The sequence below is a fragment of the Oncorhynchus kisutch genome, linkage group LG4 (genome assembly GCF_002021735.2).
Source record: "Oncorhynchus kisutch isolate 150728-3 linkage group LG4, Okis_V2, whole genome shotgun sequence".
NCBI lineage: Eukaryota > Metazoa > Chordata > Actinopteri > Salmoniformes > Salmonidae > Oncorhynchus > Oncorhynchus kisutch.
The window spans coordinates 38,804,328-38,823,838 of NC_034177.2; the positions used below are offsets into that span (position 1 = coordinate 38,804,328).

At 42.4% G+C, this 19,511-nt stretch overlaps 1 protein-coding gene across 9 annotated transcripts in view; it reads left to right on the top strand.

Annotated features, from left to right (window-relative positions):
• Positions 1-16,950, top strand: part of LOC109889500 (casein kinase I) — a 55,513-nt gene extending 38,563 nt beyond the window's left edge. For 2 of the 9 annotated variants that reach the window (XM_020480955.2, XM_020480954.2), the window contains 8 exons: positions 1,028-1,113; positions 1,460-1,544; positions 2,018-2,166; positions 2,513-2,620; positions 5,885-5,998; positions 7,069-7,175; positions 8,022-8,045; positions 9,271-16,950. In XM_020480955.2, coding sequence (XP_020336544.1) covers positions 1,028-1,113; positions 1,460-1,544; positions 2,018-2,166; positions 2,513-2,620; positions 5,885-5,998; positions 7,069-7,175; positions 8,022-8,045; positions 9,271-9,325 — 728 coding nt within the window. In that variant the 3' untranslated portion in view covers positions 9,326-16,950. The remainder of the gene's footprint in view (positions 1-1,027; positions 1,114-1,459; positions 1,545-2,017; positions 2,167-2,512; positions 2,621-5,884; positions 5,999-7,068; positions 7,176-8,021; positions 8,046-9,270) is intronic. The other 7 variants (XM_020480956.2, XM_020480961.2, XM_020480959.2 and 4 more) reach the window with 7 other exon arrangements.
• The last annotated feature ends 2,561 nt before the right edge of the window (positions 16,951-19,511 follow it).

Below are 19,511 nucleotides of genomic sequence, written 5' to 3' on the forward strand. Positions count from 1 at the left end.
GACTCCAGACCAAAGGACAACTTTCCAATGGTCTAATGTCCATTGCGTGTGCTTCTTGGCCCAGGAAAGTCTATTATTCTTATTGGTATTATTTAGTAGTAGTTTCTTTGCAGCAATTTGACCATGAAGGCCTGATTCACACTCCTCTGTCTCCTCTGGACAGTTGATGTTGATGTCTGTTACTTGGACTTTGTGAAGCATTTATTTGCACTGCAATTTCTGAGGCTGGTAATTCTAATGAACTTGTCCTCTGCAGCAGAGGTACCTCTGGGTCTTCCATTCCTGTGGAGGTCAGTTTCATCATAGCGCTTGATGGTTGTTGCGACTGCACTTGTAGAAACGTTCAAAGTTGTTGACATTTTCCGGTTTGACTGACCTTCATGTCTTAACGTAATGATGGACAGTCGTTTCTCTTTGCTTATTTGAACTGTTCTTGCCATAATATGGACTTGGTCTTTTGCCAAATAGGACTATCTTCTGTATACCCCCCTACCTACCTTCACAACACAACTGATTGGCTCAAACGCATTAAGAAGGAAAGAAATTCCACAAATTTACTTTAAACAAGGCACACCTGTTAATTGAAATGCATTCCAGGGTACTACCTCATGAAGCTGGTAGAATAGCTGAGAGAATGCCAAGTGTGCAAAGCTGTGATTAAGGCAAAGGGTGGCTACTTTGAAGAATCTCAATATAAAATATATTATGATTTAAAACTTTTTTTTTTGCTTACTACATGATTCCATATGTGTTATTTCATAGTTTTGATGTCTTCACTGTAATTCTACAATGTAGGAAATAGTAAAAATAACGAGAAACCCTCAACTTTTGACTGGTAGTGTATGTGTACACACATAGCCTTTCATGTCTGTAAGCCATAGGTAATTCACATTCAGAAAGGTTCTATTTTGTTCCACATTTGGAGCTTAATGCATTGAAAGTCCTACATAAGGATACCCAAGGATGTGGTAGGTGGGATAGACGTCGGTTGCAGCTTAAAGCGGATACCCCTCCCTTTTTGTTTCAGAGCAAAGTCGACGGGATGACCTGGAAGCCTTGGGCCACATGTTCATGTATTTCCTACGAGGGAGTCTGCCGTGGCAAGGACTCAAGGTAGGGGAGCTAGGCATGATATCAGCTGGGTTGTTTTCATTAGGCACAAAGTGATCTGTTTTTCTATCCATTATCTGAATTTGTCCAATTCGGAAACGCTCATTTTTGTTTTCTGTTGCCTGGCATTTTACTACGATCAACTCTAATAATCACAACCCAGATATTAGGAGAGTGATGCACTACTACTAGTGATTCAGAGAGTGGTAGCGGGAATGGTAGCCTAAACGAACCAGACGAGCAAAAAAGAGGGAGATTGAAAGACTGCTGAGGAAGTTCAACATTAGTGTGAAGGGAAGGAGATAAGATGGCAAAAGTGTATTGAACTCAGTGTGCCTTCTACCTACAGGCTGACACCCTGAAGGAGCGATACCAGAAGATTGGCGACACCAAGCGCAACACTCCCATCGAGGTCCTCTGTGAAAGCTTTCCAGGTATTGCCAATCTTCCTTCCTGACCTTGACACTAGTGCCTGCCTTTGAAATGGCTACATTTCCTAAAACACGCTCCGCACAGCATACGTAGGAAAATGGCAGTAAATAATTTCAATAGAACGTACAAGAGCGAGCTGTACTGAGAAATGGGCTTATTGAGCAGAAGATGATTCTTGAAGGAAAGGCACCTCGGGGATGGATTAGAAGAATATGCACTTGCAAGACAATGTTTGCAAATGTTTCCTTGACCTTTTGAATGCTCAGTGACCACATTTTCTCCTATCTTCTCTCAGAAGATATTGTCTTTCAAGTATATCTGTTGGAATGGCTCAATTGTGTTCCACCCAAAAATTATTCTACTTCGTTACGTAAGGTGCTGCAACTCCATGCAGTCTATTGTCCGGTACTGTGTGACTAGATGGAGCTCTTGTTTTGCCTGAACCATGTTGACTGACTGTGTCAACCCCTTGTAGAAGAGATGGCCACGTACCTGCGCTACGTGCGGCGGTTGGACTTCTTCGAGAAGCCTGACTACGAGTATTTGAGGACTCTGTTCACCGAGCTGCTTGAGCGCAAAGGATACATTTTTGACTACACCTACGACTGGGATGGCAGAGCGATTGTGAGTAGCTCGCGTTCACGTGCTAAATAGCATAAGTGTAGTCTCAGGTCCAATAGTCATACTGAGGCTATTGAAAGAGACTAGAGAAAATGTGCTGTTTAGCAGCAGCTTGTTAACTGTTCAGTCCCGTATGTCTTGGTGTAATAATAACTTTATTTGTGTACCGTTCATAGCTGGAAAGCTGTGAAATCAAAAGTACAATAGACATTTAAAACACAAGTGAAAGAAGACAACATACTTTCCTTGGGCAGCTCTTCACTCGAGCCTTTTTGTCTCTCGCTGTCTCGCGCTCTACGTTATATTTAATTTGTTGTTTCTGCTCCAATGGGCTCTCTCGCTCTCTCAGCCTACTCCAGTGGGGTCTGTCAACGTGGACTCGGGTGCGTCTGCCATCACGAGAGAGAGCCACGCTAACAGAGACAGGCCGTCTCAGCAACAACCCCTACGGAACCAGGTAAACCCAGTATTCTCACATACCAGTTCACTTCAGCTCTGCCTGTATCTGAAAATGCCAATAATTTCACGAAAATGTACTAAAATCCAATTCATAAGTCAACAAATCCTCATAGAAAATAATGAGATTTGTTTTGGAGCCACTTCATGAATGCAATTTTAGTTTGTTTCCTATAATGTCATCAACCCCAATGGTTTTACTCAATTCCATTTCCACTCCTGTCAGTTGAATTGGACATGGAATCCAATTCCAAAATTGACAGAGATTTGAAATGGACAGTTGTCACAAAGTGCTTATACAGAAACCGAGCCTAAAACCCCAGAGAGCTAGCAATGCAGATGTAGAAGCACAGTGACTAGGAAAAACTCCCTAGAAAGGCAGGAACCTAGGAATAAAGTGAGAGGGGCGAAACAGCAGGTCCGGGAGAAGGTAGCATAACTGTTGAACAGGTCAGGGGTCCATAGCCGCAGGCAGAACTTCAGAAACTGGACCAGTATTACGACTAAGTGGGATGGGCGGGGACAGCCAGGAGTCATCAGGCCAGGTAGTCTTGAGGCATGGCTCAAGGGCTCAGGTCCTCAGAAAGGGAGGGTGTCCTAAGATAACACAAGACACCACATAAGACAAGGGAATTACACCAGATGGGACAGGGTGACCCAAGCCCCCCGGCACATAGACTATTGCAGCATAGATACTGAGACGGGGGGGGGGGACAACAACAACAATGTGTCCCGTCCAAAGTTTACCCCCGAACAGGGCCAACCAGGCAGGCTATAACCCCACCTACATGCCAAAGCACAGCTAAAGGGATATCAAAGACCACTAACTTACTACACTGAGACAAGGCCAAGTATAGCCCACGAAGTTCTCCCCCACCACACGATCCTGAGGACAGTAAGGATGGGATCAAACCAGTGACTTAGCCTCCATAATAGGGTCAGAGGCAGAGAATCCCAGTGGAGAGAGGCGAGCCGGCCAGGCAGAGACCGCAAGGGTGGTTCTTAACTCCAGTGCCTTTCCGTTCACCTTCGCAACCCTTTGCCAGACGACACACAATCATAGGATCTACTGAAGAGATGACTCTTCAGTAAAGACTTAAAGGTTGAAACCGAGTCTGCATCTCTCACATGGATCAGCAGACCATTCCATAAAAATGTAGCTGTATATGAGAAAGACCTGCCTCCAGCTGTTTGCTTAGAAATTCTCTGGACAATAAGGAAGCCTATGTCTTGTGACCGTAGCGTACGTGTAGGTATGTACGGCAGGATGAAATCGACAAGATGGGTAGGAGCAAGTCCATGTAATACTTTGTAGGTTGGCAGTACAATCTCCAAATCAGCCAGAGACTTATCGGGAAGCCACTAGCGCTGGAGTAATATGACCAAATGTTTTGGTTCTAGATTGTAGCAGCCATATTTAGCACAACCTTGTCAGCCACACACTGACAATCGATAAGCATTGCTTGTTTGAACACCATGTACACTCCCTCCATATTATTTGGAGAGTGAAGCCTGAACTTTCAATTTGGCTCTATACCTAAGCATTTTGGATTTTAGATCAGATGTTTCTTATGAGGCAGCAAGCACAATGTCACCTTCTTTATTTTACGGTATTTTCATACATCTGTTTTAACTTTTAAAAGGGGACATTCTGTACTGTCGCCTCAAAATACATTTGATCTCAAATCCATAATGCTGTAGTGTAGATCCAAATTGAAAGTTCAGGCTTCACTGTCCAAATAATATGGAAGGGAGTGCGTATGGTGTTCAAGAAAGCAATACTGTCCAAATAAAGGGGAGTGTAATTGTATTATTGACCTAGAGTGAGCTGCAAAGCTGTTAAAGGTTCATGCCAATGCTATTGAGTTGAATGACATGGTTTTGGGATTGTCTAAATTTGATCTCAATAAGCTTTTATAGTTTACACTACAGTACATCCACCATCATTTAAATGAGTGCAAGTAGTAGACCATATCGTTTGTTCCAACTTGATGCCTCTGCTTATGCTCCATGGAGTTCAAGCCTTTCAATCATCTTTTGTTTTGGGTTTGTCCTATTTGGCTTGTTTAAGTGAAAATTATATTTTTCTACATATTTGCGTTTGGAAAAATACAGAAGCAAATTAGCTTTCAGGTCAAAATAGGGATCCTAGCATGTAGTCTCAGCTGATATTTCAATTGTTGGCACCAAAATACCTTGTCCATATCCGCCTCTGCCTGCCTGTTCGACCAGAGAGGCATGGAGAGCCGCAAAATGAATTTCTCCGCTGGAAGTCCTCCAACTTTGCTCCCGACAGGCAGGGAAGCTTGTCTCAAATCTGATTGGCTGCAGCTTGAGTGGTGCTACTTGATTGTCCTATGACTGCGTTGCGCCCAGGAGGCCCAGACTAATCTCTAATCAGTGATCCACCTGTGCCACCATTGGTGCTACAGTATGTGCCAGACAGAGATTGTGAGATGGAGAGACAGAGGGAGGGTGGGAAGGAATTGATATGGAGGGGGGGATTTAGGTGGAGGGAGAAAGCAGAAAGAGATGGAAGGTGAAGAAGGCAGAGTGTACTTGAAAGAGAATGAGAGGGGGAGAGAAGGGAAACGTCCTTGGTTTTGAGGAGGTCGACCTAGATCACCCCATTAGGTGAGCCATTTTACTGAGCCAGGGCTTCAGCCCCGCGAGACATGAGATGCCAGCCAGTCTGAAATGAACACAGTGTTTTCCAGTTGAAAGCTCCCAGACTGCGTAAGTCACCTGCCAAAACTCCTGCAACAACTCTATTAGCAGCTAATCCCTCAATGTCCTGTCACGTACAACCTGTCCTGTCCAAGGGAACGGTGATAAAAGAATTACAGGGGGACAAAGCAGAGCCTGCCTGGTCCAGACATTTCAATCAATATAGCCAGGATTCAGGTCAAAGAAACAACGCAAGTCTCTTAGAGAAGAAACCAGGGTTATAAAATAAGGAAATTTAAAAAAAGATGTCAAACATGCATACAGGGTTTCTCTTAACTGGCTAAAAACGTTTTGCTTTAAATACATTTGTGTATCTAATTTTAAAGCTATTGTTTTTGCCTTTTCACGCTTACTTTTTTGTTTTGACCTGGTTGTTCTCAACTTACACGCTTGGCAAAGCCGTGAATACGTCTCACCGTAACTTTTTTTTTGCTTTTTTTTGTTGTGCTGCATGGCCTGTCGGCGCCTTCCTCTCTCGCTCACTCTCGGCCCACCCACGTCCCCCTCCGCCCATCCGCCTCCCTAATCAACCAACCAGATGGCAGCATCAGACCGCAGAGGAGCATGGGATGCACAGCCCCACCGGCAGACAAATTCCTCCTACCTGAGCAGCTCCCACCTGGCTGCAGACAGGCATGGGGGCTCTGTGCAGGTATACACCAACAACGGAGAGACCTGAATGTTAACTACATGTATACTGGCTGCCTTTCAAACCTAAAAACCTGCTTCATTCCCTATGTCTTTGATAGCCCTCTAGCCCACAGATCAGAAGGGACATAGACATAGTAGATGAAAGCAATATGGCAGAAACGTCTTATTGAATTGCTAGGTGGGGCCCTCGCCACATTGCTTGCACTACCTGCTCTTTGCACTTAAGATAAAATGTTGTACTGTATATGTGTATGTGACGCTGTTATGATGATCAACAGTGGAGGCTGTCCGTGTTGTGTTTCTGTGTTTAGCAGCAAGAGAGGAGAGACAGCAGCAAGCAGACACTCTGTCTGAGGAGGAGGCAGGCAGGGAGAGACAGGTTCACAAGGCCCATCAGACAAACACGTTCAGTCACATTCGAACAAGAACCTTTCCCATTAAGGGAGACCGGTAGTAAAGGGGTAGAGGTAAAGGCTAATGAGATGGGTAAATGGTGCCACACATGGATGTCTGGCAATGGCTAAACTGTATGGAGGGAGATGGGTAACTTCACTTTAGTTGATGTTTCTGTGGTGAGGGCCTACATACTACTGTCATGGGCGTGACCGAGCAGGCAAGATACCGTAAGCATTTATTACAGCTGATGTCAATGTAACATCTTATGACAACCCGCTTTACGCTAACTTGACTCTTTGTTGTTGTTGAGATAGTTGGCTAGGCCTACTGCAAGCTAGTGTGCATATGTGAGAAATAGTTTTATGTTGTGACGGTGATAAGTTAGTTGTCACAAAATGCGGCAAGTAGCCTAACGGTTAAGAGCATTGGGCCAGTAATCCAAAGGTTGCTGGTTCGTATCCCCTAGCCGACTAAGTGAAACATGTGTCTATGTGCCCTTAAGCAAGGCACTTAATGTAATCATGGCACATTGGGCTGTATTATGATCATGCCAGTGTTTGATTGACCTTATGATGGAGATGTCAATGTTGTATTTTTCTGTTTTTAATCCTCCTAGCAGAATAATCCTTATTTTGGCTTGATTTATATGACCTTTTTCCCCCCCATGTGCCTCAGGTGGTAACCTCCACCAATGGGGACCTGAATGCAGACGACCCAATGACGGCCCATTCCAACGCACCTATCACAGCGCAGGCCGAGGTGGAGGTGGTGGAAGAGGCCAAGTATGTATCTGGCACTTCGTCTTCTGTCGTAGCTAGCTCTCTCTCTCTGTCGTAGCTAGCTCTCTCTCTGTCGTAGCTAGCTCTCTGTCTCACATTCTCTCTCCCCCTCTCCATCTCTCGCTTGGTCATTTGTCTCTTTCAGTAGCACTTTGTAGTTATTTGTATTGGAAGACAATTTACAACAGCAAGTGGTCATTGGAGTCATTTCTTTACAATGACTTTTGCTCAATCCATGAGATTGACGGATTGTCCAATCCCAACCCGTTTGAAGCTCAGTCAAAGAGGATTGGATCCAAGAAGTCAAACTGCTTGAGCCAGGATCAAGTCCAAACAAGTTGTCTCTTGTGGATGGAACCTGTTCGGACCGGATGGGGTTTTGATGGGGGATCTCCTGATAAACTGATCATCTGCAACAAATCCAAATTCGATTCCGTTAGTTTCAATTACAATATGAGGGGAGAAGTTATTAAGATTATCTGAATTATTTTCTTAAAATGTTCTGAAAATATACCAACTAGCTAAAACAAAAACTTCCAAATAAAAAGCCACATCCTTGTTTAGTAAGAATCTGTTCTACCTGTTCAATCATCATTTCACAATAGTGAATAAGTACCATATACCTAACTTAACATTCAATGTCATCTAGTAGATTTACAGATGATATCCCTATTCTGATTATTCCCTATGATTATCCTTTCCTCCATTGCCCAGACACAGTTTTGTCTGTTACCCGTGTGTATGTATATGCATGCAGTTCTACATTTCAGAAGGACTATCTTGAGTTGTTGTCCCTCTCTTTCTCTCTCTGTACCATATTAATATGTCTTTTCTCCTCACACTCTGTAGCTGCGTGAAAATGCTCAACCTGTGGTGAGTCTCCGCTCCCATGCACATCAGCCATTCAAAAGGGAGTGGACCAGACTAGCACCAGACAACATATCCAGCACTGTGTTGGTTTCTTGGCTTCACCCCTTCCATTAAACAAATTACTATGTTACTTTCCTATTGGTTTTTAGGCCTCTCACATGATGTGATTTAATATCCTTTTCACACTACTGAGAGGAGCTGAAGGATGGTTATGTAGCTCAAATGTAAAGCTTTTGAGCATTTGAGTGAACTGGAAAGACTAATGCCTGGGCCACACCAAGATTTTGTTTTCTGTCAAGAACGCATTTGCGAATCTTACAGGGCACGCAAAGAATTAGAACGTTGGTTCTACAGTTATTAACCTGCGTCCTTGTACAATCTAATTGCAGAACTTGACATGTTTTTGGGCCAGCTGGGTAGCATACAGAGTCTGGGTGTATTCCCTCCCCGTTGAATGTTTGCTTTCTTCTTCACCGTCACACTCTCACACTCATTCTTATACCTGTTAAATGTTCAACGTCCATTCTTTATTACCTCTAACCCGTACGTGTCACTGTTGGGTTTGTTTACAAGCTGACATTTTGAATATCTTAAGTTGTGAGTTGAGTGCAACATGAGTCTTAAGGGATAATAGTGAGAGATACACACAGACTATACCAAACATTGAGGACACCTGTTCTTTCCATGACTGACTGACCAGGTGAATCCAGGTGAAAGCTATGGTAGTCACTTACTAAATCCACTTCTATCAGTGTAGATGATTGGGAGGAGACAAGTTAAAGAATGATTTTCAAGCCTCGAGACAATTGATACATAAATTGTGTGTGTGTGTGTGCCATTCAGAGGGTGAATGGGCAAGACGAAACATTTACACTAAGTGCCTTTGAACGGGGTATGGTAGAAGGTGCCAGGCGCACTGGTTTTTGTCAAGAACTGCAACGCTGCTGGGTTTTTCATGCTCAACAGTTTCCTGTTTGTATCAAGATTGGTCCACCACCCAAAGGACATCCAGCCAACTTGACACAACTGTGGGAAACATTAGTGTCAACATGGGCCAGCATCACAGTGGAATGTTTTCGATACCTTGTAGTCCGTGCCCTGACGAATTGAGGATGTTCTGATGGCACAGCCTCAATTCTTTAGGTGTTCCTACTGTTTGGTATATTCAGTGTAGCTTGCCAAGTAACTGTCCTTCCTTTTCTCCCTCTTCTCATTCCTTTCCTCTCAGGTGCTGTTGCTTCTTCAAGCGAAAACGGAAGAAGAACACTCCACGGCAGAAATGAGCTCCTGCTACTCTGTCCGATGTCACTGAGCGGGTTTGGTTTTAAGGAAACTAATTAAGGGGCATTTCCAGTTGTAGTTGGGAGAGAGACTTTTTATTACGAGAGATATGCGATTCTTAATGACCCGGACCTACTGAATGACCTTCGCCACAGAGACCTTTCTTTGATCATTTGACCACTGACACTCCCTCTGGATACCGGAGAACATCTCTTAATCTTCCTCTGTTTTTTTTTTTCTTCCCTTTTGCTCAAGTGGAGATCAAAGTCAAATATCCCTCCCTCTCTTTGAGGGAGTGAGGAGACCAGTCTTGCAGTCTATAGACCCCATATTTTTTCTGTCTCACGTCTCTCTTGCGCTCTCTCTCCCCATTCACCAAACACTCTCACATCCCCAGTAAAAGCAGGTCTTAAGCTGTCCCTAATTGTTTGCTTTTTGTTCATGCATATTTATGTCTGTACATATGTGTGGATGTATGAATGTGTCCTAATGGTTAATTGATTCATATGCCACCCAGCCCCTCCCACTTAGCCCTGTTTGACTGTCTTGAAAGTATAGGAGATATTAGGGCAATTCCACATCAGGACAGCCTGAAAATATTTTGGGAGTATCAAATTGTTCTTGCAATTCTCACAGGAGGGAGGAATGTTTGACATGCTTTTTACATTTGTATCACATTTTTTTCTATCATAATGAAAGTGGTTTTCTGGTACTTTGGAAGATACAGTATGACCCATTTTATATATAGATGTTGACATTATAGGTCATTAACCAATCACATCCCTCGTTTAGAATTGCACATTTAGCAATTCACCAGCAGAGGGAGTTCCCTTTTGAATCCATTTTCCCATTCACTGTGTTGGTGGTGCTTATAAAAGCCTACTCTGGAAATGTGAACTTGTAGAGTATATATATAGTTTCAAACAATGTCCTAAAATGAGCAAATCTAAAATTGTATTTCAGAATGTAGACATAGTCCATATGTTAGAGCACACTATAAGGAGTATAATGACACCAAGATGTTCTGTGTCATGTATGGTGCATGGATCATAAGGTCTTACAGGAGGCATGTATAGGTCTAAAAAGGGCCTAAAATTGCTACTTACATCATGATTATCAAAAAATATATATATATTAAAAAGCATGTCAAACATCCCTCCTTCAAATGAAGTTTCTATATGAGAATTTCCATAGCAATCCAAGTGTCCCAAAAATATTTTTGGGCTGTCCTGGAACAGAATGGCCCATTTTTATCAATAATACTACAAAGTCCTAAAGTAACATCTTGCTCCAAGCCGAAACACTCGCTTCATGTCCCCTCATAGATCTGCAAAGACGTGACCGGTGTAAGCAGTATGTTAATAGTTCCACTTTTGCTTCTGGTTGGCTAGGTGAAGTTTCCACCACATTGCTCAACACACATCCAGTTCTTTCACATCTATAAGGCTTTATTTGGGATTGGGCATAAGTAGTCAAAGCAGAAAGAAAAGGTAGAAAAGGAGGGAACAGCGAAAGACCAGCACGTTCCTAATGCATCCCTGCTAGAGAAATAAACCTGCTTGTACTATTCACCTCACAAGTCACTTACTACATTTGCCTGGTACCTCCATATTTGTATTAAAAACGACTAAAAGTGCTAATTAGAAGGATAAGCAAGAAAAATGTAAGACAGCAGTTGGTGAGTGACCAAAGGGATGTGTGTGGACAGAGGACCAGTTGTTACCAGATTGGGATTTATTTCTGAAAATGATTTGAATTCTAGATCCCTGTGTTTGATGCACTGTTCATTATAGCAAATGCACATCATTGCTTGTAACCACTCGCTCCTTTTCAACTTCAGGCCTTGGTCTATTGTAAATTTTTGGGGGAGACAATCTATCGACAATAGATCAGTTACGAGTTACGAGTTGCATTTTGCATTGCTTTAGTTAACATTGCATGTTAACCCTAAACTGGTCCCTGTTATCCACAAACACTTAGATTTCTCTGTGTGGATGAAGGAAAAGTTGCTTCCAAAAGCTGATCTAAGGTCAGTTTAGCTTTTTTACCTCCTAATGTTTCAGGCTAAGATTAGGATAGAATGAACTGATCCCAGATGTGTACTTCGGGGCAGCTTCTACCGCCAGTCTGTCTGTATACAGAATCTTGGATAAGGAGAACAGACTTGGCTCTCCCATTGATTTAGATGCTACTGCTCCCTCTTCTGGCCTTAACATGGAATGCCTTAATCAGATCACCTCTCATTAGAGCCTATCAGGATAGGTGTCTGGTCACTGCAACAACATACCAGCCAATAAGAAGACATGCATGTTGACGAGTCTGATTCCAAAAGAGCAGCAGTTCTCAACTCCAATCCTGGGGTACCATCTGGTGTTGCACATTTATGTTCTAGCCCTGACCTAACACACCTGAGTCAACTAAGTTAAAGCTTCAATGCAGCCTTTTTTACATTTATTTTTTTATCTCCATATCAAATTAGTTCTGGGTAACAATTAAGTACCTTACTGCCATTGTTTTAAATTAAAATGGTCAAAATGAAAGACTCTTAACACAGAGCAATTTCTCAAGCTATTTTTTTTGCTCGGACTGTCAGTGATCTGAGTGGGGAGGGGATAACTGTAAACGAGCTGTTATTGGCAGAGTGGTTTGGAACTCCATAATTTCACAGTATTATTCCAACCTCATAGTGTGGAAATGTATATAAAACACAGAAGAATCATGTTTTTGACTGCACTGGGCCTTTAAGTATTTGAATCATGTCTGTTAGTGCTGGGCCTGAACAAAAAAAGCTGCAGTGCTGCAGTGTGGACCTTCAAGACCTGGACTTAAAGCCCCCCATGCAGTCTTTACTATTTAATTTTAAATCATCACTGTGTCTAATAAATCACTGTTTATTTCATGAAAATAACAAATATATTTTTGATCATTTAATATCCTGAGCCGCCTTTGGCCCTTGAAATGCTGTCTGACCATGTGGGCGTTAGGAAATTTGAAGATACACAGCCATAATTTTACATACACAGCCATAATTCCGTTTACAATAACCCGAAAAATATTGAGTCCCGGTTATGTGAAACCAGGAGAAGATACCTGAGATATGCTGATCTTAGACGGTATACTGTGGCATGTAAACATCTCATCACTGTTTACTGTTGTTTTTTGCAGTCTGCACAGGCTCAGTTGCGCATATCATTGGTGTTGTGTGATGTTTTCATCAGTCAAACAAATCACTCCAAAGAGAAGGCGATCTGCGCTGTTCGATCCATCATAATTCCATAATTAATTTTGCTGATACTCTGTACTGGACTGTATAGCATGCTGGCTACTTTCACCCCTAATTTAGACACTTCTGCTTATAATTTCCGACATTTGGTAGGTCGAAACATTTCGGACATTTGGTAGGCCATTTCTTTGTTAGATACATGCATATTTTCTTTTGTCATAACTTGTTGCCATAGAAGACTAAATAAAGGAGTGCTCACCAGAATGTCTTACATCGATAGAATGAATGCATTACACAGGAGGTTGGTGGCACCTTAACTGGGGAGGATGGGCTCGTGGTCATGACTGGAACGGTATAAGTGTCAAACACATGGTTTGATGCCATTCCATTTGTTCCGTTTCAGCCATTATTATGAGCCGTCCTCCCCTCAGCAGCTTTGACTGCTGCATTCGTAATCTAGTTAACACCAGTAAAGTTGTCTGTTTCGTTTAGGGACCGGGAGAAAACGCAATAACTCCAAAACAGTGGAAAGATTGGTCCTGAGCAAAATGACCAATGTCATCAGTTTGACCGGTTTAAAGGAAATGAAAAGCAGAGAACAATGAAACATTTCTGTTAAGACTTCAGTTCTTCTTGGGTGCATATTTTATGTGCTTGAAATACTGTCTTCTGGCATAACTGTATCAAAGATAACACATTACAATCGCCAAAGCAATTTCTCAAGAGATGCTGATAGAAAGAAATCATATTTCTCCTCTCCTGTTCCCGAGACAAAATTATAATTTGTTGTATCATAGTACTGCAAGAAATCCAGAATTCTGCAGGAGTTAATATTATATTATGCTACATGTGAGAGGTAATAGGCCTACAGTAAGTGTCCATATTTCAGTTACTTTTCCATTTAACCCATATTAACTATAATGACTAATATTCTGTTTATACTCATGAACGGGATATCGAAGGTGCATGTAAACAGCATATCCCGAATAAGAACTTAAGCGGAATATGAGCTACTGTCCGGAATACTGTGCGCATGTAAACGTGGTCACTATTTAGCCTGTGGAAATGGTCGCATTTTGTGAGATGATACTGTGGTGTCTCACTTTAAATCAATATTAGCGCAGACATGGTTGAGAAAGCAGAATTTGAATATTTAAAATATAGGAACCTCCTTTGTGTCCTATGTAATGTCATCGGAGTGAAAGGAAGTGAATGGCCTCTGCAGTCAACATTTGAGGTGAAATACTAAACTTGAGAATGATATTCAACCCACCCCAGTGTTGACTCCTGAATGGTTATCTTGTCTGTTTCGATATATTGTTTTGTTGTTAATGTGAACAAAAAATGTATGATGTACTGTAATTTTACAAAATGTAATCATTGAATGACCTTGCTTTTTGGTGGGGGAAGGTATTTAAACAGTGATTGAGTGCACTACTTCTGCACCTACTGTTGTCTGTAGTTAGGATTCCGGTCTCGTTCTCTACCATCTCGATCAGGTGTGTCAAACTCATTCCATGGAGGGACTAGTGTCTGCTGGTTTTATATTTTTTCTTTCAATTAAGCCCTAGGCAACCAGATGAGGGGAGTTCCTTATTAATTAGTGACCTTAATTCATCACTCAAGTACAGGGAGGAGCAAAAACCCGCAGACGCTTGGCCCTCCGTGGGATGAGTTTGACACGTGATCTAGGTACTATCCACTTTCATTTGTGTGTTATGGAAATGGTGGAAAGAACTCGTGGCCTTGAGGCAAGGCTGGGGGAATTGTCAATTTCCTTATATGCTTCTATTGAATAACTCCCTTGTACACAGACACACAGGCGTGAAACCCAAGCACAGTGTTCATTATTTTTACTTTTTTGTCTTTTGGCCGGATCCCAAGTTAACACTGACTAATGCCCCCTGGTGTGCAGGAGGACTTTTGTCTTTCCTATGATGACACATTTATCTTTGGCATGTCCACTCCCTAGCTGCCTTTTATGGATGGACAAACAAATGTTCTGTATATTTTTGAGTAACAAAGAGTTTTTGTGTGCTGTGTGTGGATTTAAGTTATTTCAAATGTACTTGAATGGAAAGATATGGGACGAGTCTTAGTGGAATGTCAGGATTTACTCAGATGCCATTGTCGGACTAAATTATGTGCGTATGAGCAATGTTCTTTATGCATAGATTGGTCAATTGATTGATTGATTTACCCACATGTCATTGAGGCTTTTAGACATCAATGCTGACCACAGCAGACTAATTGTGTAGTGGGTAAAAGTCCAGGCTTAGGCTGTTATGCATCTCTCGCTCTTTCTCCCTTTTGCTCTCATTCAACTCTTTGTTGAGGACTTCCTCCCTTCCTTGAAGTAATTACTGATCTAACCAGAGGAGGCTGGGGTCCTATAGGAGGATGGGCTCATTGTTAAGGGCTGGAATGGAATATATGGAACAGCATCAAACATATGGAGACAGCATGTTTGACTCCGTTCCATGTATTCCATTAACAATGAGCCTGTCCTCCTCTGGTTAGATCAGTAATGATTTGACAGGTGAAAGTGATGACTTTTCCCTCATGGCTTTCACCTGTCCAGTCATATATAATTAGTGATTACTTAAAGGACAGGGAGAAAGGACAGTGTTCGTACCAGGACTTTTGACTTGCTATGAGGCTGGTGCAGCACGGAGGTGCTGACCCTAGGGTTTCTTGAAATGACAGAGGACTTCCACTGACTTCCACACGCCCCTGGTGGCAGTATATATTTCTATATTTGCCCATACAGCTGTCTGATCCCACTGTGGGTCATTTTGAAGCCTTACATTCCCATTGCTCCATGACATGTTAACATAAACAAACCCTGCCATTGGAGGGGGTTGATGTCACTCACTGTATTGGGATAATCTATGGATAGATGTATACCTCAGAGAAAAGCCATTTCTGACTCTCTCACCACACACATTCTCATTCCCTTTCTCCTTTTTGCTCTCTCACTCAGTCTTTGCTCCCCAGTGCCAGCTTGTTGACCTCTGGTGCCAAGGGCACTGAAATGTTAGTGTGTTGTAGACATGAGCCCTATTCTCTGCTCTTAAGATGGTGTCATTTTAGACCCATTCGGTGGGTTAGCTGGATCATTGCAAGTGATTTGGAAAGCCATTCAAAATAATAATTTGCCATGTTAAGCTTGTGTGACAACCATACCATCTCAGAATTTGTGTAGTGAAATATTATTTTGCTTTGGCGCATTTAGGTGACATGAGGCTTCTACTATAGTAATATTGCTTATGATTACAGATGATTTGCTTCTTTAATTAAGTATTCTAGGCCTGCTTGTTTTGCTTGATCCCAACCACCAAAGTTATTGTTTTGTCATCCCTGTTTTCTTATTATTGTTCATTTTTATTAAGGAAACCACTTTATCAATATATGTTTTTCCAACTTTTGTGTAACATGTACATATGAGAAGTCCTCTCCAAATTATTTAGTTGCTGCAGAGGGGGCATGGCTTTTTACCCTCCATCAGCAACCAGAAGATGACACTGAGTCAGATGGCTTTGGCTGGTTGTATCCTCATGCCTTCTGCATACTGCATAAAGGGGTAGATTTAATTCTGAGGTCTTTTCATTGGTTTTAAGCACAAAGTTATTGTATTGGTATACTTTGTGTACTTTTAAATAATACTGTCCTGCTTAAATGAGCAAGGCCCACCAGGGCCTTAATGACCATTTTTCATTCTTACTGTCATTCCAGATAATCTCTGCACTTTCTCAGTGTTTGAGGGACCATTTATCAACAGTTGCTTGCATTTGTCTACAGAACTGTGTAGGGTGCAAGCTGCAAATACTGCTCAAGTGAAGACTTCCTGACATTACCTTCAGTTGCTTATATACTGTAGACCTCCAGTGGTTAGAGACAAGACTGCAATATTGTACTGATTATTTTTAATAGTAAATTATGTGAAGTTTATTTTGTTTTTATGTTCAAATTGGAGTCTATTTTCTCAGCCTGGTTTTCTTTTCACCCTCTTCAAAGCTGTGGAACGCAAACTTGTACAGTGCTATGAGAGCTTATGTCTCGTGTTCTCTGGTAATGGTTTCAAAGCTATGAATATAAGAATCAAGTCTTAAAATTGTATTGTGAATATTGTGTTGAAACATGAATGTTACTTCAAAATGTATTTGAACGCTTGAACCAACCTAGTTAAGGGCTCCTATCCTGAAAAACCCCTCGTTTTTTTTCTTCAGGTTTTTGAATTCCTTTTTTTGGGGGGGGGGGGGACTGTCATTATGCCTAATTCCCAGAGGCCTCAAGTGAAACATGTCATGGGACCTTTCCAAAATTTCACTACACTACTTCAAAATAACTCAACTCAAGTTTGCACCCGTTTTTTATGTAAAATAAAAATCTCTCTTAACCTTTTACTCTTGTCCCTGTGTTTCTGTCCTTGTGCTACGGACTTCTTGCTGTCCTAGAAATACACAAGATTGTGTCGTCTGATTCAATTAATAAACTTTTTCATTGTCTATCGGGATGCTCAAATGTGCTTTGTTCAAGTTTCACTTGATGAGCAGTTTATTAGTTGAATCAATTGTTTCAGTAGGTTAGAGGTAAAGCCTGCACCCTATAGTGCTCCAGGGTTGGTGAGGGGTGACGATGTTGCATTGTGTGAGATGTGCAGCCCTAATAACCATATCCCCAAAACATGTTAATGAACTGGAGGTATAAAAACGTGACTGAATATGGGAACACTGTCAATCCTTTCACTTCAAAACACTGTACAATAGAATAAAGTGTCAACTTATTAGGATGTGTAGGATATTACAAAAATTGTTCCCAGCAATTTATTGGTTTTGGCATCACAGTGCCTTCTTCACGGCATCTCCAGCAGTGTGATGCCGAAACGTTGGTTTACCCAATAAATTACTGGAAGCTTACATGTGTTAGGAGTTTGCCAGAAAGGCATTTCACTGAACTTGTGCATGTGACATTGAAATGTGTATGTATATACACTGCTCAAAAAAATAAAGGGAACACTAAAATAACACATCCTAGATCTGAATAAATGAAATATTCTTCTTAAATACTTTTTTCTTTACATAGTTGAATGTGCTGACAACAAAATCACACAAAAATGATCAATGGAAATCAAATTTATCAACCCATGGAGGTCTGGATTTGGAGTCACACTCCAAATTAAAGTGGAAAACCACACTACAGGCTGATCCAACTTTGATGTAATGTCCTTAAAACAAGTGAAAATGAGGCTCAGTAGTGTGTGTGGCCTCCACGTGCCTGTATGACCTCCCTACAACGCCTGGGCATGCTCCTGATGAGGTGGCGGATGGTCTCCTGAGGGATCTCCTCCCAGACCTGGACTAAAGCATCCGCCAACTCCTGGACAGTCTGTGGTGCAACGTGGCATTGGTGGATGGAGCGAGACATGTCCCAGATGTGCTCAATTGGATTCAGGTCTGGGGAACGGGCGGGCCAGTCCATAGCATCAATGCCTTCCTCTTGCAGGAACTGCTGACACACTCCAGCCACAAGAGGTCTAGCATAGTCTTGCATTAGGAGGAACCCAGGGCCAACCGCACCAGCATATGATCTCACAGGGGGTCTGAGGATCTCATCTCGGTACCTAATGGCAGTCAGGCTACCTCTGGCGAGCACATGGAGGGCTGTGCGGCCCCCTAAAGAAATGCCACCCCACACCATGACTGACCCACCGCCAAACCGGTCATGCTGGAGGATGTTGCAGGCAGCAGAACGTTCTCCACGGCGTCTCCAGACTGTCACGTCTGTCACATGTGCTCAGTGTGAACCTGCTTTCATCTGTGAAGAGCACAGGGCGCCAGTGGCGAATTTGCCAATCTTGGTGTTCTCTGGCAAATGCCAAACGTCCTGCACAGTGTTGGGCTGTAAGCACAACCCCCACCTGTGGACGTCGGGCCCTCATACCACCCTCATGGAGTCTGTTTCTGACCGTTTGAGCAGACACATGCACATTTGTGGCCTGCTGGAGGTCATTTTGCAGGGCTCTGGCAGTGCTCCTCCTTCTCCTCCTTGCACAAAGGCGGAGGTAGCGGTTCTGCTGCTGGGTTGTTGCCCTCCTACGGCCTCCTCCACGTCTCCTGATGTACTGGCCTGTCTCCTGGTAGCGCCTCCATGCTCTGGACACTACGCTGACAGACACAGAAAACCTTCTTGCCACATCTCGCATTGATGTGCCATCCTGGATGAGCTGCACTACCTGAGCCACTTGTGTGGGTTGTAGACTCCGTCTCATGCTACCACTAGAGTGAAAGCACCGCCAGCATTCAAAAGTGACCAAAACATCAGCCAGGAAGCATAGGAACTGAGAAGTGGTCTGTGGAAACCACCTGCAGAACCACTCCATTATTGGGGGTGTCTTGCTAAATGCCTATAATTTCCACCTGTTGTCTATTCCATTTGCACAACAGCATGTGACATTTATTGTCAATCAGTGTTGCTTCCTAAGTAGACCGTTTGATTTCACAGAAGTGTGATTGACTTCGGAGTTACATTGTGTTGTTTAAGTGTTCCCTTTATTTTTTTGAGCAGTGTACAAAGCCGACAGTTTACTCACCATTAGTCAGCACCTCTACTAACTTTTTGGGGTGTACAGCTCTTGCTTTTCACTAAACTTATTGTGTGACATCACCTGAATGAGAACCAAAGCATTGGCAGAATGATTCCATAAGAATCCATATCAGCCATAGACAGAATCGGCATAAGGAACAATGAAACTTGAATTTGTTTCTCATGTTAATACTCAGACTGTGCAATGTGAGATGTGCAATATTTCTGCACTATTTGAAGACGGACCAGACTGAACTGAAGCTCAACAGGGGAAACCAAATGTTTCTGTTTTCAAGCATTATTATAAAGTAGCCTAAAGTGTGTTTTGTAGCTCTTCACTTTATTTTGAGCAATACCTTTTATGTACACTGCTGCACACC